This window comes from Macaca mulatta, chromosome 20 (assembly GCF_049350105.2).
Source record: "Macaca mulatta isolate MMU2019108-1 chromosome 20, T2T-MMU8v2.0, whole genome shotgun sequence".
In the NCBI taxonomy this organism is placed as follows: Eukaryota; Metazoa; Chordata; class Mammalia; order Primates; family Cercopithecidae; genus Macaca; species Macaca mulatta.
The window spans coordinates 70,733,496-70,758,173 of NC_133425.1; the positions used below are offsets into that span (position 1 = coordinate 70,733,496).

The 24,678-nt window shown below is 42.6% G+C and overlaps 2 protein-coding genes across 2 annotated transcripts in view; both read right to left on the bottom strand.

The window, feature by feature from the left end:
* Nucleotides 1-24,678, bottom strand: part of CFDP1 (craniofacial development protein 1) — a 151,396-nt gene that overhangs the window by 106,062 nt on the left and 20,656 nt on the right. The window contains 4 exon segments of the mRNA NM_001194469.2: nucleotides 86-205; nucleotides 19,995-20,122; nucleotides 20,710-20,929; nucleotides 22,819-22,936. Coding sequence (NP_001181398.1) covers nucleotides 86-205; nucleotides 19,995-20,122; nucleotides 20,710-20,929; nucleotides 22,819-22,936 — 586 coding nt within the window.
* LOC106992298 (eukaryotic translation initiation factor 1A, Y-chromosomal-like) lies at nucleotides 12,513-13,364 on the bottom strand. The gene is made up of 2 exons (XM_077984733.1): nucleotides 13,023-13,364; nucleotides 12,513-12,971 (listed from the first exon to the last, which is right to left on the bottom strand). Exons 1-2 carry the CDS (start codon nucleotides 13,224-13,226, stop codon nucleotides 12,792-12,794), a joined length of 384 nt encoding a protein of 127 aa, XP_077840859.1. The 5' UTR covers nucleotides 13,227-13,364; the 3' UTR covers nucleotides 12,513-12,791.

Sequence of the window (24,678 nt, forward strand, 5' to 3'; positions counted from 1 at the left end):
TTTGATCTGCAGCGAAAGCAGGTATTTGCACTGAAAGCTTCTCCAACATGCCAAGTACATCAGGGACTGAGACTCAAATACTCACCCTGACCCAGCAGGGAGTGACGGCAGAGCTGAAGGGACATTAGCTGGTGGTTTTTCTTTCTCATTCTGCTTGAAGAAGGATTTGGCCTCTTTAGATGTAGCATCCACTTCCTTAGTCACCCTGTGCCAAGGAAAAAGACATCAAGCTTACAAGAAGAATAAAGGCAAAGAAACAAGCTAGAAAAGGAAATAAAGACAACTAGAAAAAGATCCACTGGGCTTTCAATAAATTCTGGATGCTCAGCGTTATGATAAAAGTTTACTACAATAACTTTCAATAAAGACATTTTCCCGGCTGGGTGCAGTGGCTCACGCCTGTAATCCCAGTACTTTGCGAGGCCGAGGCAGGCGGATCATGAGGTCAAGAGATCGAGACCATCCTGGCCAACATGGTGAAACATAGTCTCTACTAAAAATATAAAAATTAGCTGGGCATGGTGGTGGGAGCCTGCAGTCCCAGTTACTAGGGAGGCTGAGGCAGGAGAATCAGTTGAACCCAGGATGCAGAGGTTGCAGTGAGCCAAGATTGCGCCACTGCACTCCAGCCCTGGCAACAGAGTGACACTCCGTCTCAAAAAAAAAAAAAAAAAAAAAAAAAGGAAGAACAAAGCAATATACAACCATAAATTTAAAGGGAAAACTTTGCAGTGGAGACATCTGACAAACTCCACCTTGCCAAATGATTAAAGCTAACATCAGTAATACATCAGTAATACATTGATATATGAGATAAGAAGGGCAAGTCCCCTCTCTGGTGGTCTCTCCAACATCCATAACCTCATTCTAATGCGAAATCACGAAGCAAACCCAAATGAAGAGACATTCTACAAAATACCTGACCAGCACTTTCCAAAGGCAATATCATGAAAAATATAGGCTGAGAAACTGTCATGGGACGGGAGGAGACCAAGGAGACATGACAATTAACTAAAGGTGGAAAATGGGTTTGGGTCCTGGAACACAAATGATTATTAGTGGAAAAACTGTCAAAATCTGAAGTCTATCGTTTAGTTAATGGCACTGTACCAATGTTAATTTCTTTCTTTTTTAGAGACAAGGTCTCGCTCACTATGTTGCCCAGGCTGGAGTGCAGTGGTGATTCACAGGAGTGATCACAGCACACTGCAACTTCAAACTTCTGGCCTCAAGCATTCTTTCCTCCTCAATCTCCAAAATAGTCGGGACTGCAGGTGTGAACCATGCTTGGCTCCCAATCTCTGCCTCCTGGGTTCAAGCAATTCTCCTGCCTCAGCCTCCCAAGTAGCAGTGAGCCGAGATCATGCCATTGCACTCTAGCCTGGGCGACAGAGCAAGGCGCCATCTCAAAAAAAAAAAAAAGACACTTTCCCTCACTAAAATTAACAAATGAAACAACAATGTGTATAAATTGTATCTCCCTAAAACAGCCCAAAGATGAAACAAAATCCCTTAAAACTGGCTAAATTAGCAATAATTTGGGAATGGACAAAAGCAACATGACTGAGAATTTTGTCTAATTTCAAATCTGAAACAATTATCTTCATTAAAACTGAGTCCTAAAGGATCAAATAAAGGTATTTATGGTACCTGAGAATTCAGATAAAGAGAGAAGGAGAAATGTCTAATCTCTCCCTAGGCTTTCCAGGTTAACAAAAACACCTGAGGAATGTTGTTTAAATGTAGTCTATCTCCCCTCCATGACTTCTCAGCATGAAATACACTGCAGCAGTCAATACTAAATCTCCATGCTGGGTTACTGACGTGAAGGCTGAAAAACGCCCTCACACTGCACCCCACATGCAGATTAGCACTCAGACTTAAAGGTCCAGTGAAAGCTGAGATGGGGAGATGGAATATTGGGAATGTGGGTGATAGAACTGGGAAATGCCTAGGCTGGCACTATTTCAAGGAGAAAAATAAGAGTTTAAGAAAAAAAAAAAAGAGGCCAATGCAGTCTATTATGGCCAGCAGCGGTGGCCTCTTTTGTAGCCCTCTGATAAGTTTTTTCTTGTTTTTGTTTGTTTGTTTGTTTGTTTTTGTTTGATACGGAGTCTTGCTCTGTCTCCTAGGCTGGAATGCAGTGATGCGATCTAGGCTCACTGCAACCTCCACCTCCTGGGTTCACGCCATTCTTCTGTCTCAGCCTCCCAAGTAGCTGGGATTACATGTGCCTGCCACCACGCCTGGCTAATGTTTTTGTATTTTTAGTAGAGACGGGGTTTCACCGTGTTAGCCAGGATGGTCTTGATCTTCTGACCTCGTGATCCACCTGCCTAGGTGTCCCAAAGTGCTGGGATTACAGGCGTGAGCCACCGCACCCAGCATTTTTTTGTTTTAAAACCAGGTCAGGTACAGTGGCTCATGCCTGTAATACCAGCACTTTGGGATGTGCTATAATAGTGAGTCCAGGGCCAGGCACGGTGGCTCACGACTGTAATTCCGGCACTTTGGGAGGCCGAAGTGGGCAGATCATTTGAGGTCAGGAGTTCAAGACCAGCCTGGCCAACATGATGAAACCCCATCTCTACTAAAAATACAAAAATTAACTGGGTGGTGCGTGCCTGTAATCCCAGTTACTTAGGAGGCTGAATCGCTTGAACCTGGGAGGCAGAGGTTGCAGTGAGCTGAGACAGCATCACTGCACTCTAGCCTGCACAACACAGCAAAACTTCGTCTCAAAAAGAAAAAAACAGGCTGGGCGCAGTGGCTCACGCCTGTAATCCCAGCACTTTGGGAGGTCAAGGCAGGCAGATCATGAAGTCAGGAGTTCAAGACCAGCCTGGCCAACATGGTGAAACCCTGTCTTTACTAAAAAAAGTACAAAAAATTAGCCGGGCATAGTGGCAGGTGCCTGTAATCCCAGCTACTCGGGAGGCTGAGGCAGGAGAACCACATGAACCCGGGAGGCAGAGGCTGCAGTGAGCCGAGATCCCACCACTGCACTCCAACCCAGGCGACAGAGTGACACTACATCTCAAATAAATAAATAAATAAAAATAAAAGGACAAAACCAAAACAAAACAAAAAAAATACTTCCCTACTCCACTGATGCTGAGCTTGGATACATGACTTGCTTCAAAGGCCAATGAAGTATTAGCTGATCTGAGAGGAAGAGAAGTTTAAACATGTTTGTGCTGTTTCTCCTGCCCCTTGAATTCGTCCCTTGAGTCACAAGGAGAATGAATACACCTCAACTAGCTGCTGGTCCAAAATGGCAGAAAGACATGCTGCAGACCTGAATCCAACAAACAAGCAGCTTGGAGCTGAGCTGAGCCAAGTCTAAATCACTCAATCTCAGATACTTAGAGGAACACAGGCAACAAGTAAACGCTTATCATTGTATATCACTGAGTTTTGGAATGGTGTGCCACACAGCACTAGTGTAGCAAGAGCTGACTGACACATTTACATTTTGTGAGTAAGAAAACCGAAATATAAGGTTATGTTACTTATTCAAGGCTATCCTGAGATTAAGCAGCAATGCTAGAGAGAACCCTATAGCAGATAGTATATTCCAAAGATGGTTGCCACAAATTTCCCATCCCCACATGCTCTTCCAGAAATCTGATACTACCCCAGTTAGAGGGGGAGTCTGTGTCATCACCCCTTGACAGTGAATGGGCTTTCGTGGCTGTCTCAACTCAAAGAGTTCTGTGGAAGTGGCACGACATGACTTCTGAGGCTAGCGAATAAAAGATGATATAGTTTCCACCTGGCACGCTCTGTCTGTCTGTCCCTGTCTCAGTCTTTCTCAAGAATGTACCTTTGAAACTCCAAGCTACCACAAAACAAGTCTGGTTACTCTGCAGCCACTATGTTGGAGAGATCATATAGGAAGATCACACAGAGACAAGACGTCTGAGAAGCCTGTACCAACCCCCAGGTGTTTGACCTAGCTCTGGCATCAGACATGGGAGTAAGGAAACTTGTGAAGTGGTTCCATACTTAGCCACTATCTGATTACAACTGTACAACAGACCCCGAGTAAGAACGGCCTAGCTGAGCCCAGCTACCCCTGGAATCAAGAGAAATTAAAATAAAACAATTAGGCCGGGCGCGGTGGCTCAAGCCTGTAATCCCAGCACTTTGGGAGGCCGAGACGGGCGGATCACGAGGTCAGGAGATCGAGACCATCCTGGCTAACACGGTGAAACCCCGTCTCTACTGAAAATGCGAAAAACTAGCCGGGCGAGGTGGCGGGCGCCTGTAGTCCCAGCTACTCGGGAGGCTGAGGCAGGAGAATGGCGTAAACCCGGGAGGCGGAGCTTGCAGTGAGCTGAGATCCGGTCACTGCACTGCAGCCTGGGCGACAGAGCGAGACTCCGTCTCAAAAAAAATAAAAAATAAAAAATAAAAAATAAAAAAAATAAAACAATTATTTTTTAAAGTCACTAAATTTTGAGGTGCTTTCTTACACTGTTTTAAAAATTACAAAATAGGCCGGGCGCGGTGGCTCAAGCCTGTAATCCCAGCACTTTGGGAGGCCGAGACGGGTGGATCACGAAGTCAGGAGATCGAGACCATCCCGGCTGACACGGTGAAACCCCGTCTCTACTAAAAAATACAAAAAACTAGCCGGGCGAGATGGCGGGCGCCTGTAGTCCCAGCTACTCGGGAGGCTGAGGCAGGAGAATGGCGTAAACCCCGGAGGCGGAGCTTGCAGTGAGCTGAGATCCGGCCACTGCACTCCAGACCGGGCGACACAGCGAGACTCCGTCTCAAAAAAAAAAAAAAAAAAAAAAAATTACAAAATAAACCCACATCCAAATCTCCAGCTTAATGCAGTGTTCCAGAGTACTAAACTAGAAAGGGTACCTTTAAATTTCCTTGCTCTGGGTAGAATCTGGGGCAGACCAGCTAATGAAGAACAAGCAGAAGCTGCCACTTACATATAGTAATCTGAACACATGCTTTATTCCAATCCTGCCAAAACCGTACTAAATAGTGGCAAGTTTAAAAAGATGAAACTACACAAGGATAATGAGAAGAAATGTAACAGAAAAGGGATGTCAATAGAATTTTCTTCTTTTTTTATGTTTTAAAGACAGGGTCTCACCATGTTGCCTGGGCTGGATTCAAACTCCTGGGCTCAGGCGGTCCTCCTGCCTTGGCCTCCCAGTGCTGGGATTACAGGCGTGAGCCACCGTGCCCAGTCCAAATTTTCTGACAGTAGAAAGCAGCCAGGTGCAGTAGCTCGGGCCTGTAATTCCAGCACTTTGGGAGGCCAAGGGCGGGAGGATTACCTGAGCCCTGGGCAACACGGCAAGACCCTGTCTCTACAAAAATTTTTTAAAAATCAGCCGGGCGCAGTGGCTCATGCCTGTAATCCCAGCACTTTGGGAAGCTGAGGTGGGCGGATCACCTGACGTCAGGAGTTCGAGATCAGCCTGATCAACATGGAGAAACCCTGTCTCCACTAAAAATACAAAATTATCCAGGCCACCGTGGTGGCACATGCCTGTAATCCCAGCCGCTTGGGAGGCTGAGGCAGGAGAATCGCTTGAACCCAGGAGGCGGAGGTTGCAGTGAGCCGAGACTGTGCCACTGCACTCCAGCCTGGGCAACAAGAGCAAAACTTCATCTCAAAAAAAAAAAAAAAAAATTAGCCAGGCATCATGGTGTGCACCTGTAGTCTCAGCTGCCTGGGAGGCTGAAGCAAGAAGATCACTTGAAGCCTGGAGTTCAAGGTTACAGTTGGCTATTATCGTGGTACTATATATAGCCTGGGCAACAGAGTGAGACCCTGTCTCAAAAAAAAAAAAAAAAAAAAAAAAAGAAAGTAGAAAGCAAGTAGACAAGTAATAACTAGATTTGGTTTTTGTTTTCTCTGATCTCCTAAGCCTATAGCCATGTGGAATGGCCAAAAACAGGCAAGCCAATGTGTACTACTGTACCCTAGAAAGGCTCATTAAATTGAGATACCAGGAACCTTTCGAGGTAGAGGAAAGGAATAGGGCTAAAACCAGTTAGAATTCTCCATCAGGAACAACTAGGTCCCAGATCTCCTTCAGCAGCACCTCATACCATAGGCTACTGCTCTACCCCATCCCCAATTCAGCAGAACCCATTACTCTGGAGAAATGAAAACCACAGAATTTCCAGACTCAAAAGGCATGGCTGAAGTCCATTCTGAAACCAGAGGAACTACATGAAAATCTATGTATTCATGCTTCCTTTGCCAGAGCAACCCTGAAGCCTAGGTGTTCTATACAATTGAGTTACAAGATAGAGTGCTACCCACCTCACACTGGACTTTACACCAGTAAGAAATAATGTACTGTATTATGCTACTGAGTTGCTGAGTTTGTTACCTCAGCCTAGCCTGCCCTGGCCTGTCATATCAATTCTACCAATATGAATTTCACAAAAACAGAAAATACGGGGAAGTTAAAAACAATAAAAGAAAACGTCCTAGAAGTGAAGGATGAGCTTCCATAAAAAGAGCCATAGAACAATGGATGCAGCCAATTTAAAAGCATCCGGCTGGACGTGGTAGCTCACACCTGTAATCCCAACACTTTGGGAGGCCGAGGTGGGCGGATCATGAGGTCAGGAGTTCCAGAACAGCCTGGCAACATGGTGAAACCCTGTCTCTATTAAAACATACAAAAATTGGCTGGGCACGGTGGCTCACGCCTGTAATCTCAGCACTTTGGGAGACCAAGGCAGGTGGATCATGAGGTCAGGAGATCGAGACCATCCTGACTAACACGGTGAAACCCTGTCTCTACTAAAAATATAAAATATTAGCCGGGCGTGGTGGTGGGTGCCTATAGTCCCAGCTACTGGGGACGGTGAGGCAGGAGTATGGCGTGAACCAGGGAGGTGGAGCTTACAGTGAGCCGAGATCATGCCACTGCACTCCAGCCTGAGCAATAGAGCAACACTCCGTCTCAAAAATAAACAAACAAACAAAAATTAGCTGGGCGTGGTGGAAGGCACCTGTAATCCCAGGTTCTCGGGAGGCTAAGCCAGGAGATGTGTTTGAACCCGGAAGGCAGTTGTTGCAGTAAGCTGAGATCGTGCCATTGCACTCCAGTCTGGGTGTGACAGGGTGCGACTCTGTCTCAAAAAAAAAAAAAATAAAAAGATTCACATCAAGGCAAATCACTGTGAAGTTTTAGAATGTCAGTGATAGAGAAGATGAAATCCAATGACCTAAGTGATAGCTTAAGGAAAAGTAGCCTCTATGTAATTCATGTTTGGTTTTGTTTTTTACTACCTTTATAGAAATGACAAACCTGGAAAGAGTCACCTAAGACAATCAGGTCAACATTTTCTGAAAAGTGACCTAGCTCCAAGCACTGTTAGATGTTGAACATATAAAAAAATACAGCATAACCTTTGTTTTTAAGGAGCTCACAGTTCAGCAGAACAGTCAACCATGAAAGCAGGTCATGGTAATACATGATATATAGTAAGTGGCATAAAAACAGCATGGAAAAAGTATAAACTGTGGGAGTATCTCTCATAATTTCTTAGTGCCAAAGTCCCATCTATATTCACTAGGAAACACTGGTATATTTATCTCAGGAACTTCAGTAATTGACACCAAGTAATACTAGCAGAGGCTACTATTACTAGTATTGCTAGTATGCCTAGAACAACTCCACTTTTAACAAGCAATAAGGGATTCAACTATCAAAATATCTTCACAGTTATTTTATAACTGTGAACACTTAAATTATTATAGACCACCTCTAATGCACAAGAGGGAACCCTGACAGGAAAAGGCCTATTATTAGCAATAGTTAATTCAAGTGTTCTCAGCAGAAATTCCATTTTAACTTTATTTTCTCTTACTCAGAACTTCCTGAAAGTCTTTATTTGGGCAGAAACTTTCCATGACTGGCTTTTTCCAAAAGGTGAATCATTTAGGAAAGTCTGAGCTAACTGGCTCAGCTAGTTATGTGATAGGGCAGAATACAAAATACTATATTCCCCCATTCCCCTAGGTTAATAAGCTAAACATTTTTCAAGTGGGGACAAAAACAAAACGAAAAGACCAAAGCCCAAAATTTAACATTAAAATACAGTTAGAAAACCCAAGACTAACTTTCTGCTAACACTACCTTACACTTAGACCTACAAATTCCTTCCATCATCACTAGCTCTTCTCACATTTCTTAAAGATGTAGTAATGTTCTTAACTTGATACAGACACAAAAATAATTACATGAAGAAATTAAAACGTATGCTCAAATCCATACAACAAATTTGTATCTGGTTATCAATGAAAATTCAGATCTCATAAGTCCCCTCATGAGAATTCCTTATAATGCCTAAATTTAAGTGTAAATAATTTAAGTTAAAAAAAAAAAATCCTGTCAACATGCCCACTATTAACAGGATTTTTTTTTTTTTTTTTTTTTTGAGACGGAGTCTCGTGCTGTCACCCAGGCTGGAGTGCAATGGCGCGATCCCGGCTCACTGCAAGCTCCGCCTCCCGGGTTCACGCCATTCTCCTGCCTCAGCCTCCTGAGTAGCTGGGACTACAGGCACCCGCCACCGCGCCCGGCTAATTTTTGTATTTTTAGTAGAGATGGGGTTTCACTGTGGTCTCGATCTCCTGACCTTGTGATCCGCCCGCCTCGGCCTCCCAAAGTGCTGGGATTACAGGCGTGAGCCACCGCGCCCGGCCGGTTTTTGTTTTCTTTAGGGGAAGGGAGTTACAGAACTTTCACTTTTCATGTTATATATCTCTGTAACGTATGAATTTTAAAGTAATAAGCATGCATCATTTTGAAATATAATGTAATTTATATGAAAAAACGTGCTTCCATACTCATTTGTTTTTTTATAGACATGGTGCTGCCCTCTCCTGGCAAATTATGAAAACAGCCAACTCCCTGAATACCCATCAAATACATTTAAAATTACCATCCACTTGTTTTCAAACCTGAAATAGGAAATTTATGGCACAAAACTATCTTAGTATTTATTAACAAGTCCACAACATTTAATTTGACTGAAAATTTATGACTTTTTTTTGAGACAGGGTCTCACTCTGTCACCCAGGCTGGAGTTCAGTGGCACGATCTTGGCACACAGCAACCTCTGCCTCCTGGTCTCAAGGGATCCTTCTACTTCAGCCTCCCGAGTAGGTGAGACTATAGACACACACCACTTTTGTACAAATGGAGTTTCTCCACGTTGCCCAGGCTGGTTTTCAACTACTGGACTCAAGCAATCCTCCTTCCTTAGCCTCCCAAAGTGCTGGGATTACAGGCATGTGCCTCTGCACCCAGCCTAGTGACTTCTTACAGCAACAGTTATTCACCAGCTTTTTGTACACTCTGTGTGAGCGCCACTGGTGAAGTTATAAATAAATATTTCTTAGATAGTCTACATAACACATAGAAAATAATTCAAGCCAAAAAAGACTTAACTTCAAAAAAACTTTTAAACCTATATTCCTAATGGTACATTAATATACTTTCTATATTATGTTTATAGGACTTTCAAACTATTAAAAGTTTATACTGTCAGTGTTCTGTTGGTCCCCTACTGGATGGACAACTCAATAGCTTCCGGAATGATTTCAGGCAGTAAAATACATTACTAATTCATATCATCAATAATTATTTATGGGGCCAGGCGTGGTGGCTCACGTCTGTAATCCCAGCACTTTGGGGGGCCAAAGTGGGTGGATCATTTGAGGTCAGGAGTTCGAGACCAGCCTGGCCAACATGATGAAACCCTGTCTCTACTAAAAATACAAAATTTAGCCAGGCGTGGGTGGCAGGTGTCTGTAATCCCAGCTACTCATGAGGCTGAGGCAGAAGAATCGCTTGAACCCAGGAGGCGGAGGTTGCAGTGAACCGAGATCACACCACTGCACTCCAGTCTGGGCAACAGAGTAAGACCTTGTCTCAAAATAATAATTATTATTAATATTTATGGATCATGAAAACAACTAATTACCAAGGAAAAGGATGCCTTACAATGAAGAATTCGGGAAGGTACTGTCTTAAGATACTAGTGGCCTAACTTATCCCCATCAATGTTGAGTCTCTTGATGGATGACAAGCATCATCAATGTAGTGTTTTTGTCTAACATAATTAATCTGAAGCTCATCATAAACAATGCAGCAATCCAAATTGAGGGACATTATGCAATACAAATGGCCTGGACTCTTAAAAAACAAAAAACAAAAAGTTTAAAACCAATGTTGTGAAATACAGAAAAGGCATGAAAAACAGTTCTAAGTACAAGGAGTTTAAAAAGACCAAAAGCAAAAACAACAACAAAAGACCAATTACGGTTTCCATCTTAGATTGGATCTTAGAGGTGGCTCCACAGCGCAACGGATAGCACATTGGACTTCTAGATTGGATCTTGGATTGCACAAGAAATACAGCTGTAAAGTATATTATTGGGATAACTGGGGAAAAACTGAATGGAATCATTTGCATATAGTGCTATTCAAGTTTTGACTGCAAAACTACCTGTTATTGGTCCAAGATGAGATGGGCACAGAAACTGGGAGTATTTAGAAACTTGTACAGCAATTTGACAATGTCACAATACTCAAGACATGAGCAGTCGGCCCTTCCATTAAACAGAGTATAAATTCAGTTATGTCACATTTGTAAGGTGAGTCACATGTGATATGAGTTATCAATCACATGCAGTAGGACATTACAATGTGTGTGATATTTTAGAATTATTTTGTCAACTAAAGCCTAAAAATGTAATAAAATGTAAGCATTTATTTTTATAACTTATTTTTACAATCATTTCAATTGTTAATCAATTGTAATTTTTTAAATTTATACAGGTGCCAGGCGTGGTGGCTCACGCCTGTAATCCCAACACTTTGGGAGGCCGAGGCAGGCAGATGGCTTGAGCCCAGGAGTTTGAGACCAGCCTGGGTAAACCCAGCTATACAAAAAACACAACAGGCTGGGCATGGTGGCTCATGCCTGTAATCCTGACACTTTGGGAGAATGAGGCAGGCAGATCATTTGAGGTCAGGAGTTCCAGACCAGCCTGACCAACAAGGTCAGAGAAACTTCTTCTCTACTAAAAATACAAAAAAAATTTAGCCAGGCATGGTGGTACATGCCTGCAGTCCAGCTACTCAGGAGGCTGAGGCAGGAGAATTGCTTGAACCCAGGAAGTAAAGTTGCAGTGAGCTGAGATTGTGCCACTGCACTTCAGCCTGGGTGACAGAGTTAGACTCCATCTCAAAAAAAACCAAATGAGCCAGGCGTGGTGGTATGCATCTACAATGCCAGGTACTCAGGAGGCTGAGGTGAGAGGATTGCCTGAGCCCAGGAGGCATGGGCTGCAATGAGCCAAGACTGCACCACTGTATTCCAGCCTGGGTGACAGAGCAAAACCCTGTCTCAAAAAAAAAAAAAAAAAAAAAAAAGAAACGAAAAGAAAAGAAAAAAAAATTCATGCAGATAGTCAGGCGCGATGGCTCACACCTGTAATCCCAGCACTTTGGGAGGCCAAAGCAGGAGGATCACTTGAGGACAAGAGGTCAAGACCACCTTGGGCAACACAGCAAGACCCCATCTCTACCAAAAAATAAAATAGGCCAGGTGCAGTGGCTCATGCCTGTAATCCCAACACTTTGGGAGGTTAAGGCAGGAGGATCACTTGAGCACAGGAGTTCAAGACGAGCCTAAGCAACATAGGGAGACCTCGTCTCAAAAAAATAAAAACAAATTAGCTAGGCATGGTGGCCAATACCTATATTCCCAGGTGTTGGGAGCAGGTCCCCCGAAATCTGGCCATAAACTGGCCCCAAAGCTGGCCATAAACAAAATCTCTGCAGCACTGTAACATGTTCATAACGGCCCTAACGCCCAAGCTGGAAGGTTGTGGGTTTACAGGAATGAGGGCAAGGAACACCTGGCCCGCCCAGGGCGGAAAACCACTTAAAGGCATTCTTTTTTTTTTTTTTTTTTCCAGTTTAGAGAATTTATTACGAAATTAGTTCTTCATTTATACATTGTAATTCACTTGTTCATGAAAGGCAAAACAGTGGGTTACAATGAATAACTTTTGAAAACAAAATGGCATCCTAGTATTTCCAATGTTAAGATAATTGGTTGCCATCTATTGTTCAATTTCTGCAACTCTTAATCTTACACATTCTGAATTACTACTCAAAACTGCCACACTTTAAAAACTGTGTTGGATATATTCTTTTTCCTTAATAACTAGTGCACAAAGGACAAAAACAATTTATAAACTATCAATGTTACTATAAAAATATATATGGTTAGATATATATGAAAAATGTCAATTTTTTTTCTGATTCTAAATGGAGATTTCTGTATTCAAATTTTATCAGAAACCTTACGAGAACATGTAAGTAACTGAAACATACAGAAAGACTATAAACAGATTAGCTGGAAGTAGGGCTTATTAGAACCCAGCATGATTATAAGGCAGAAATGTATTCAAAATATCCAATTACTTGAAGTTATTAGAGTAGGAAAGGCATTCGTTTATTTCTTTTAATGGTAAATATTATGGTCTTTTATTCCTAAGTTCCATTACATCGAAACAATAAAGTATTAACATTTAACAAGATAATTCAGGGTCATCAGCTTCCAAAGAAATAAATACTTTAAAACATTGAAAATAAATCAGTTTGCTTTCAGAAATGACACACTAAATGAATTTCTCTTCTTAACTGATGACGGCCAAAATCCCAACTGTAGAACAATCCTCAGAAAACTTGTCATGTAAAAACACTCAGTTCAATTTAGATATCATCAATGTCTTCATCGTCATCTCCAATATCATCAAATTGGATTTCATCATCATCTCCAGGACCAAATGTGTCTGTTTCATTGATTTTAGCATGCTCTGGAAGCTCGCCATATACCTTCAGGCTTCTAGCTTCATCTGCATTGTACTTTAAAATTACATCAGTTTTGTTATCCTGATAGTCTCGTAGACCAACCAATATAATGTCTGAAGTATTTATCCAAACCTTTTTTCTCAATTTCCCTCTGATATGGCATAACCTCTTTACACCATCAAAACACAGTGCTTCCAATTGTCCATTTCCCAACATTTTGATTACCTGGGCATACTCTTGTCCATCCTCTTTAAACACCAGCTCTCTTTTTTCAGATTCATTCTCATTTTTACCCCTGCGCCTGTTTTTACCTCCTTTACCTTTATTCTTGGGCATAGCGGTGAAGACAGCCTCGTGGGACCTCTTCCGACTCCTTTCTGGCGGTTACTACTACTCTAAGAGCAGGCTGACCTAAGATGCCTCAGGTGGGTGCGCACAACAGACTGGCCACAGAGCTCTCTAAAAGGCATTCTTAAGTCACAAACAATAGCATGAGCAATCTGTGCCTTAAGGACATGCTCCTGCTACAGTTAACTAGCCCAACCTATTCCTTTAATTAGGCCCATCCCTTCGTTTCCCATAAGGCATACTTTTAGTTAATCAAATATCTGTAGAAACAATGCTAATGACTGGCTTGCTGTTAATAAATATGTGGGTAAATCTCTGTTCAGGGCTCTCAGCTCTGAAGGCTGTGAGACCCCTGATTTCCCACTTCACACCTCTGTATTTCTGTGTGTATGTCTTTAATTCCTCCAGTGCCACTGGGTTAGGGTCTCCCCGACCAAGCTAGTCTTGGCACCAGGTAGCAGGGAGGCTGAGGTGAAAGGATCTCTTGAGCCTGGCAGATCACGGCTGTAGTGGGCCATGATGGTACCACTACACTCCAGCCTGGGCAAAAGAGTGACACCCTGTCTCAAAAAATTAAATAAAATATGAAAAATAAACAAATAAATAAATAGGCCAGGCGCAGTGGCTCACGCCTGTAATTCCAGCACTTTGGGAGGCCAAGGCGGGTGGATCACAAGGTCAGGAGTTCAAGATCAGCCTAGCCAACATGGTGAAACCCCATTTCTACTCAAAATACAAAAATTAGCTGGGCGTGGTGGCGCGCACCTGTAATCCCAGCTACCCAGGAGGCTGAGGCAGGAGAACGGCCTGAACCCGGGAGGCGTAGGTTGTGGTGAGCCAAGATCACACCACTGCACTCCAGCCTGGGTGACAGAGCAAGACTCCATCTCAAAAATAAAAAATAAATAAATAAACAAAAATAAACAAATAAGCCGGGCACGGTAGCTCACGCCTGTAATCCCAGCACTTTGGGAGGCTGAGGCGGGAGCATCACTTGAGGTCAGGATTTCAAAACCAACCTGGTCAACACGGTGACCATCTGTACTAAAAATACAAAAATTAGCCAGGTGTGGTGGCAGATGCCTGTAATCCCAACTCCTCGAGAGACTGAGGCAGGAGAATCACCTGAACCTGAGAGGCAGAGGTTGTAGTGAGCCGAGATCATGCCACTGCACTCAAGCTTGGACAACAGAGACTCCGTCTCAAATAGACAGACAGACAGACAGATAGATAGACAGACAGACAGACAGATAGATAGATAGATAAACAAGCAAACAAATAAATGAAATAAAATAATTAGCTAGTTGTGGTGATGTTCACTTAGAAGGCTGTGGTGGGAGGCTGAAATGGAAGGATCACTTGAGTCGGTGAGTTCAAGATTACAGTAAGCAATGATTGCACAACCACACACCAACCTGGGTGACAGAGTGAGATAGCTCCTGTCTCTAAAAATCAAAAAATAATCCTAGTAGTTCCAGGCAAGAAAGTAATTTAACATGTTTTTCAGTAGCAAATAAATTATATGGGCAAAAATGAAAGTTAGAAAACTAGTGTTTCTATAAATTAATATGTTTCATAGAATGTTTTGAATTGTATTTTCTATTAAAAAAATATTCACACATGGCTGGGTGTGGTGGCTCACATTTTGTAATCCCAGCACTTTGGGGCCAAGGCAGCAGGATCGCTTGAGCCCAGGAGTTCAAGAGCAGCCTGGGCAACACAGTGAGACGGCATGACTACAAAACAATTTTAAAAGTTAGATGGAGGCCGGGCGCGGTGGCTCAAGCCTGTAATCCCAGCACTTTGGGAGGCCGAGGCGGGTGGATCACGAGGTCAGGAGATCGAGACTATCCTGGCTAACATAGTGAAACCCCGTCTCTACTAAAAATACAAAAAACTAGCCGGGCGTGGTGGCGGGCGCCTGTAGTCTCAGCTACTTGGGAGGCTGAGGCGGGAGAATGGCGTGAACCCGGGAGGCGGAGCTTGCAGTGAGCCGAGATCACGCCACTGCACTCCAGCCTGGGAGACACAGCGAGACTCCGTCTCAAAAAAAAATAAAATAAAATAAAATAAAATAAAATAAAAGTTAGATGGAGGCCAGGCGCGGTGGCTCAAGCCTGTAATCCCAGCACTTTGGGAGGCTGAGACGGGCGGATCACGAGGTCAGGAGATCGAGACCATCCTGGCTAACACGGTGAAACCCCGTCTCTACTAAAAATACAAGAAAATTAGCCGGGCGAGGTGGCGGGCGCCTGTAGTCCCAGCTACTTGGGAGGCTGAGGCAGGAGAAATGCGTGAATCCGGCAGGGCGGAGCTTGCAGTGAGCCGAGATCGCGCCACTACACTCCAGCCTGGGGCACAGAGCAAGACTCCGTCTCAAAAAAAAAAAAAAAAAAAGTTAGATGGGCACGGGTGGCATATACCTGTAGCCCCAGTTACTCAGGAGGCTGAGGTCGGGGGAAATCAATTGAGCCTTGTAGTTGGTTGAGGCTAGCGTGAACGACAGAGCAAGACCCTGTCTCAAAAAAAAAAAAAAAATTCATGTATAGGAAATTCGGGCTTCCAGAATTCCTTTTTTCTTTCACTAAAATATAACTTAAATTTAATTATAACTTGACGGGATAAATTATTGAAAATGGCTACTAATGAAGCATTTAATATAAACTTTGAAAACACAGTATCACAGGCAGGGTGCAGTGGCTCACACCTGCAATCCCAGCACTTCGGGAGGCGAAGGCAGAAGGATCACTTCAGCCCAGAAGTTCGAGACCAGCCTAGGCAAAATGGTGAAACCCATCTCTACAGAAAATACAAAAATTAGCCAAGCATGGTGGTATGTGCCTGTAGTCTCACCCACTCGGGAGGCTGAGGTGGGAGAATGACTTGAGTCCTGAAGGTTGAGGCTGTAGCAAGCTGAGACTGTGTCACTGCACTCCAGCTGGGGTGACAAACAGAGACTCTGTCTCAAAAAAAAAAAAAAAAAGAAAGAAAGGAAGGGAGGGAGGGAGTCTGAAGGAAGGAAGGAAGGAAGGGAGGGAAGGAGGGAGGGAGGGAGAGAAGGAGGGAAGGAAGGACGGGAAGGAAAGGAAGGAAAGGAAACGAAACACAGTACATTTTTTACTTTTATCCAGATTCATTCTGGATAAAGGCAAAAAACGAAAACTCTGAACTAAATGAAACTGCTTTAAAATGTATACTTCTGATCCCATGAAAATATCTCTGTGTTACACCCTGGCAGATCCCACGTTAAAAAAAAATTGTGTGAAAGATGGAATGGTGGACAGAAGGCAGGAAGGAGAAAACCAACAAAGAAATAATTTACATATAAATTATCTACCAGGAGGAGCAGAGTCATCAATACAACTTAGATTAACAAGAAAGAAATAAGGTCTTTCATCACAATTAAAACTTTAAATATTAATATAAACAGTGGGCCGGGTGCAGTGGCTAACGCCTGTAATTCCAGCACTTTGGGAGGCTGAGGAGGGTGGGTCATAAGGTCAAGATTTCAAGATGAGCCTGGTCAACTCGGTGAAACCCCATCTCTACCAAAAACACAAAAATTAGCCAGGCATGGTGGAAGGCACCTGTAATCCCAGCCACTCGGGAGGCTGAAGCAAGAGAATCACTTGAACTGGGGAGGCGGAGGTTGCAGATAGTCGAGATCATGCCACTGTACTCTAGCCTGGGTGACAGATCAAGACTCTATCTCAAAAAAATAATAATAATAAAAACAAAATAGTGCTCATTCAAAGTGTGTGTCTGACATTTAATACTGAGAATTGATATTTTACTCAGCTTTTTGTTTTTTTGTTTTGAGACAGTCTCGCTCTGTTGCCCAGGCTGGAGTGCAGTGGTGCGATCTCGGCTTACTGCAACCTCTGCCTACCGGATTCAAGCGATTCTCCTGCCTCAGCCTCCCAAGTAGCTGGGATTACAAATGTGCACCACCACACCTGGCTAATTTTTGTATTTTTAGTAGAGATGGGGTTTCACCATGTTGCTCAGGCTGGTCTCGAACTCCTGACCTCAAGCGATCCACCCACCTTGGCCTCCCAAAGTGCTGGGATTATAGGCATGAGCCACCATGCCAGGCCAGCTTTTTGTCTTAATAACAGAATAAAAGGTAACAGTCATTCCCCGTATATTAACACTTTCAATGAACAGCCTGTATAGTTACATAATTCTTTCCTTTTTCCTGTCTGCGGTTTGTTTTGACCACATGCATTGAAATGTAATGTTATGTCTATTAAATCCTTTTTTCCCCCCACACCTGTCGACAGAGGTTAAAAGGCCCACACTTGGAGGGGGCAGGTGGCCCCAGTTATACGCACACAGTGCTGTGGTGCTGCAGCCTGAGCCCCATGGCCACAAAGACAGGTAGTAGGGTAACTGCTGAATCTTAGTAAAACATTAGTTAACTTTTATATTTGTTCTTCTAATAATTCCTTTGTATTGTGTTTTTAGAAAAGTACTGGTCTGCAAAAGATTGAAAATTTTAAGTTGGGGTCCTTCATCATAGATAGCAATCTGCTCTAATGTTAACTTTACTGAATATGAGAGTTATACTGTGTTACAATGGAGAATGCCCTTGGTTGTAGAAGACATGTGCTGAAGTATTAAAGGCTGAGGTGTCACAATGTCTACAAGTAAATTTCAAATGGTTCAGCCAAAACAAAAGAAAAACCCAGATACAAATGGTGAGAGAGAGGCAATACATTAACCAGTGGTGAATCCGGATGATAGGTATGTAGGAGTTCGTTATAACACTATTCTTGCAACATTTCTATAAGTGTGACTTTTTTTCAGAAGAAGATGTCAGAGAGAAATTTTTAATAATAAAAAGTTTTGTTCCATACCATTTATAAAAGTGATAATGGCCAGGGAGAGTAGTTCAACCCTGAAGTCCCAGTTACTTAAGAGGCCGAGGCTGGAGGATCGCTTGAGCCCAGGTGTCCAAGAACAGCCTAGGCAACACAGCAAGACCCTTTCTCAAACAAAAACAAAAACACAAAACAAAAAAACTGATAGTCAATTTTTTCATAAATATACCTTCACTAGATAAATAATTGTTGAAAACATTATTTTTAAGAATAACAATTTTAGGGAAAATTGTATTTTCAGAGAGCCTACAGGTCTAATTAATTACTGCCAATGAAAATCAATGTGACCGCCTATAAATTTATTGATTGGCACTTTCTCTGTTCTCATTTAGTTCTAAATTACAAATCTGGTATTTTCACATAATAAAATTGAAATAAATGGGGGAGGGGAAATTAGAGGTATGTGGCTCTTACCTAACAACCAGGAGGCTAACCTGGTCAAGGCATTAAGCCCCTACTTAACCTATGGTAAATAAACCTTATTACTCAATCAGAAAAATATCATTAAGGTAAGAAAATAATATTGAGGCAGGGCACGGTGGCTCACGCCTATAATCTCAGCACTTCGTGAGGCCGAGGCAGGTGGATTACGAGGTCAGGAGTTCAAGACCAGCCTGGCCAACATGGTGAAACCCCGTCTCTACTAAAACTACAAACAAATGGCCAGGCACTGTGGCTCACGCCTGTAATCCCAGCACTTTGAGAGGCCAAGGCGGGCCTCGGTCAGGAGATCCAAAATCATCCTAACACAGTGAAACCCCGTCTCTACTAAAAATATTAAAAAATTAGCAGGGCATGGTGGCAAGCACCTGTAGTCCCAGCTACTCGGGAGGCTGAGGCAGGAGAATGGCGTGAACCCGGGAGGTGGAGCTTGCAGTGAGCCAAGATCGCACCACGAGCCAAGATTGCACCACTGCACTCCAGCTTGGGTGACGGAGCAAGACTCTGTCTCAAAAAAAAAAAAAAAAAAAAAAAAAAAAAAAAAAAAAACAAGGCCAGGCGTGGCAGCTCATGCCTGTAATCCTAGCACTTCGGGAGGCCGAGGCAGGTGGATCACCTGAGGTCAGGGGTTCAAGACCAGCCTGGCCAACATGGCGAAACCCCATCTCTACTAAAAACACAAAAATTAGCTGGGCATGGTGGCACACGCCTGCAATCCCAGCTACTCGAGAGGCTGAGGAATGAGAACTGCTTGAACCTGGGAGGTGGAGATTGCAATGAGCTGAGATCGCACCCTGCATTCCAGCCTGGGCAACAGAAGTGAAACTCCATCTAAAAAAACACAAAAACAAAAACAAAACAAAACAAAACAACTACAAAAAAATTAGCTGGGTATAGTGGCGTGTGCCTGTAATCCCAGCTACTCGGAAGGCTGAGGCAGGAGAATTGCTTGAAATGGGATACGGGAGGTGGAGATTGCAGTGAGCCGAGATCATGCCACTGCATTCTAGCCTGGGCTACAGAGCAAGACTCCGTTTCAGAAAAAGAAAATAATACTGAAACCAAATTTGTCTCCTTGCATTTTCTTATCTGATTTCAGACTTCAATGGGGCTCAGATTGCAGTCAAGGAAAGTAATAAAGGGAAACATGACTTACCAAAAGTCACAAAACACGGCAATGATCAAGTGGAACAAAATACTTAACTCTTATATTCCCTTGCTTCTGTTCAGCTGACCACTTCGTAAAGCTCAAAAACTACACTGCTATATGTGAAAGGACCTTTCTCATGCTCCCTGATAATTTATAGAGCCAGTTTTCCTTGAGTTCAAATATAACTCTCCCAAAATATTATGATGGATTGAAATGAGGATAGATGGCTAACACCAGTTAGAGAGAGATGCTCACACTAGTTTCAAAGTTTGCGAAACTTACCGTACTTCTTCACCAGCAAAATCAAACACCTTGGTGATTTTAACTTTTTCTGTTTCTTTAGGTTTCTCTAGCTCTTCTGCTTTTACCAACAATTTACTTGAACTTGTCTCTTCAGTCTCCTCTCCTTTCTACAAAAAAAAACAAGAAACGTAATCAGTTTCACCAAAAGATGAACCATATTGTTTATAGCTACTTTTTATTATTTTTTTTCTTTGAGACAGTGTGTCACTCTGTTGCCCAAGCTGGAGCGCAGTAACACAATCTTGGCTCACTGCAACCTTCCCACCTCCCAGGTTAAAGCGATTCTCCTTGCCTCAGCGTCCAAAGTAGCTGGGATTATAGGCAACCGCCACCACACCCAACTAATTTTTGTATTTTTAGTAGAGACAGGGTTTCGCCATGTCGACCAGGCTGGTCTCAAACTCCTGACCTCAAATGATCCACCTGCCTCAGCCTCCCAAAGTGCTGGGATTGTTGGTGTGTGCCACTGCACTCAGCCTATAGCTACTCTTAAATGTTTCATCTCTAATTAGTTAAAGGCCTATTGGAAATTTATATGATTAGAGAAGCTTATTCTCCTACCATAGGAAATGCTTTGCTTTTCACTTAGTACAATTGTTAACAAAAGGCATCTGGTCGATTTCCGTAGGCTTCAAATGTCAGTAATGTAGGGTATTTCTGGAGAGGCATTCACCTTATTAATCTCTCAACTTACCTTAACTTGTGTACTTGGGGGCACTTTTGATTTTGGTCCCACATCATTGAGGAAGCTGGCCCACAGTTCGTCTTCCTTCTTTTTCCTTGCATCCTCTGATCCAATGCCTTTTTCCTGCTCTGCAGCTTCATCTTCTTCCTCACTACTGCTTCCCTCAGATTCTGAATTGGCATCCTCCTCTTCCTCTTCTTCTAATGAGAGGCCACCTTGTTTTCTCTTCCTAATCACCAGCAGCCACAGGCAAAAGGAAAGACAGACAGCACAAAATGATTTCAGTTATCCCTCTCCCAATCCCAAACACAATCTTGTAAACCCGAGAACATTTTTGGGACTACTGATTAATGAGTACAAGAGGTGAGTGGAAGAAGTAAGCTGAAATTTTGTAGAAGAAAAAAAAAAAAATTGGAAAAAAAAAAAAAAGAACTGAGCTCTTATTGCTAACTTTTCTCCAGTCACTTAAAATCAAAGTATGGCGTTCTCCTTCTAAATCAGGACCAGCTGTTTTCACAACGAAAACATCCAAATCACCTAATCACATAATTAATCTGCCCGGGAGGAACATTCTAAGAACATACTTTATGTGCCAGACATTGTTGACTTTTTAAAGCTACTCCATTTGTAGAACAAGTTCTATTGAGAAGAGCCTCAACTTTATTTGCACTATTTCTTCCAAGAGTTCTCAAGGAAAAAGAAAAAAATCCATGTTTCTTCCCACTTTTGGAAGACATGAGAGCTGGAATACAGAAAAATTCAAGGACAGGCCAGGCGAGGTGGCTCACGCCTGTAATCCCAGCACTCTGGGAGGCCAAGGCCCACACAGATATTCCACTACCTTTTTTCTCTTTTTCTTCATATAAACTTTCATCACATCAAGATGAGACAAGGTCAGCACTTCAAGACCAGACTGGCCAACATGGTGAAACTCCGTCTCTGCTAAAAATACAAAAATTAGCCAGACGTGTTGGTGGGTGCCTATAATCCCAGCTACTCAGCGGCTGAGGCAGGGAATTGAACCCAGGAGGCGGAGGTTGCAGTGAACAGAGATCACACCACTGCACTCCACCCTGGGCAACAGAGCGAGACTCTGTCTAAAAAAAAAAAAAAAAAATTCAAGAACAAAAAAACTGGGCCCAAGACTTATAAGAGTACATTGCTTCTTAGACTATTTTGACTTTAGGCAAATCCATCTAATATCTACAATTCTTTTTTCCTTTTCATAAATGATAATCTGCTTTTTGCTTCAATGCCCAGGAAGACAGAAACACCCAAGTGAGGTAAAAGACTTCTATGGAAGATGCCCTTATCTAAGTTAAATAGCCTGTCAGAATTTTCATAATTTTCATGGGAACATAAGCCCATACCAGGCCTATGTGAGGCAATTTGCTAAATCTGTATTTTTTAAATTTAATTGCATATATAACCTTAGATCAAACAATTCCACTTCTAAATGTTTCATTTACAGATATATTTATACATGTATACATTATATACATTTATGTATTTATGTATACTTTGTATACACGTATAAAAAGAATATTCACTGCAGTCTTGTTTGTTGTAGTAAAGACTAGATACAATCTAAACATCCCTCAATACAGGAAAGCCTAAATAAAGTAAGGCCTATTCATATACTGTAATACTATGTAAAAGAGGAGATACTGCCATGGTACCATCTCTGAGATGTGAAATAAAGAGAAATGAAAATGAGAAAATGAGTATGCTACTATTTATATTTTTTTCTTAAAAAAAAGGAAGAAAGAAAATATAGACATATATGCTTTTACATGCAGACTATCTCTGGTAGCATAGTTCTTCAGAGGCAAAGCAACAAGGGCTAGGAACAGGGTAAACATCTTTTTAGGGACTGAATTTTCTGTTTTAACCATATATACATATTACCTATAAACATGTTTTTTACATTAAAGCTCAAAATGTTTAAAGCTTTCCAGAGACCAAGAAGTTAATCCTAAAATAACAGCAAATGTTTCCCTCAAAGAGAAAAGGATTAGAAACTCTGGCTTCATTAAATCTATCATCAGATAAATCTTAGCAATCAGGATGGTTGTGACAATAGCCCCTAACTTCTAAGGGCCTTGAGGGCAGCATCACCTGGCTGGAATGCTCTGGGCCTTTCTTTTTTTCCCTTGGGTTTTCTGTGTCTGCTCTTCACCATCCACTTCATCTTCCTTCACTAATTCATTTACATCATCTTCACTATACTCTCCACCTGAAATCACATTAACAGGGTGATCAGACAGGAATAAAGGTTTTCACATCAAGATGAGACACTTTCATCAATACAAGCTTTCACACCAAGACATTTTCATTAAGAAAAAGTGAATTTTCCCCTATTCTTCCATTCTTCACCTAACGAAAACATCATTTCCTTGGGGAAGTCTTCTCTGCCCCTGAAGACTACCCTATGTTCTTCTATCCTAGGCTTGCATGGCAGTCTCTATTTCCGCTCCATAACTCATCCCACTTATATTTAATGTTGGTAATTTCTGCTGTGCTTTATATACTCCAAGAGGACATAAACCCTGTTCAACTTGACTTTTAAGTATTCGCTGAATGAATGAGTGAATGAACAGAAATTCCAATTCTACTAATGTGTTTCTCAAAGAAGATGCACTACCTCATCTTGGGTATCTTTCAAATCTAATTTAAAAAACACTTTGTCGGCCGCGCGCGGTGGCTCAAGCCTGTAATCCCAGCACTTTGGGAGGCCGAGACGGGTGGATCACAAGGTCAGGAGATCGAGACCATCCTGGCTAACCCGGTGAAACCCCATCTCTACTAAAAAATACAAAAAAACTAGCCGGGCGAGGTGGCGGGCGCCTGTAATCCCAGCTACTCGGAGGCTGAGGCAGGAGAATGGCGTAAACCCGGGAGGCGGAGCTTGCAGTGAGCTGAGATCCGGCCACAGCACTCCAGCCTGGGCGACAGAGCGAGACTCCGTCTCAAAAAAAAAAAAAAAAAAAGGCCGGGCGCGGTGGCTCAAGCCTGTAATCCCAGCACTTTGGGAGGCCGAGACGGGCGGATCACGAGGTCAGGAGATCGAGACCATCCTGGCTAACACAATGAAACCCCATCTCTACTAAAAAAAAAAAAAAACAAAAAAAACACTTTGTCTTCTCAATAAAAGAGGTTTAAAAGAAAACCTAAAGACTTCCAGTTAAACATAGCAGAAAGAACAAAAACACCCATGTCCCATCTTCAGACACTGACATTCAAGGGTCCCCAACAAAAGAGTGTCGCTTGGATGTCTGACCACATGCTGTGGTACCAGTCAATAAACCAACCCTGCCCACAAAGAGATTCCACTACCTTTTTCCTCTTTTACTTCATATAAACTTTCATTTGAAGTGTACACACCAAAAAGCACACAAATCTAGTATGTAGTTCAATGGAATGACACACAGTGAACACGCTTGCATAACCAGGGCCCCAGCTTGAGGAACTGAACATTATCAGCATCCCAGAAGGCCCCTTGTGCTCCCTTCCAGTCACTAACCACTAATCTACCCTTAAAGGGAACCAATATCCTGACTTCTAACGTCACGGGTTAGTTTTGCCAGCTTTTCAACTTTCAACAGGAGCCTGCGGTGTGCACCCTTCTGTGTCTGGCTTCTTTCATTCAACATTTTGTTTGTGAAAGTCATCCACATTGTTGCAATGTAGCTGTAGTTTATTCATTCTCACTCCTAAATAGTAAATAGTATTTCATTGTATGACTATACCACCATCTGTTTATTCATTCTCCTGTTGATGCACAACTAGGTTGTTTCCAGTTTGGAGTCATTACAAACAGTACTGTTTTGATACTCCTATACATCCAATCAGCTTTATTTATTTATTTATTGAGACGCAGTCTCGCGACCTCAGCCCACTGCAACCTCTGCCTCCCAGGTTCAAGTGATTCTCCTGCCTTGGCCTCCTGAGCAGCTGAGATAACAGGAGTGCACCACC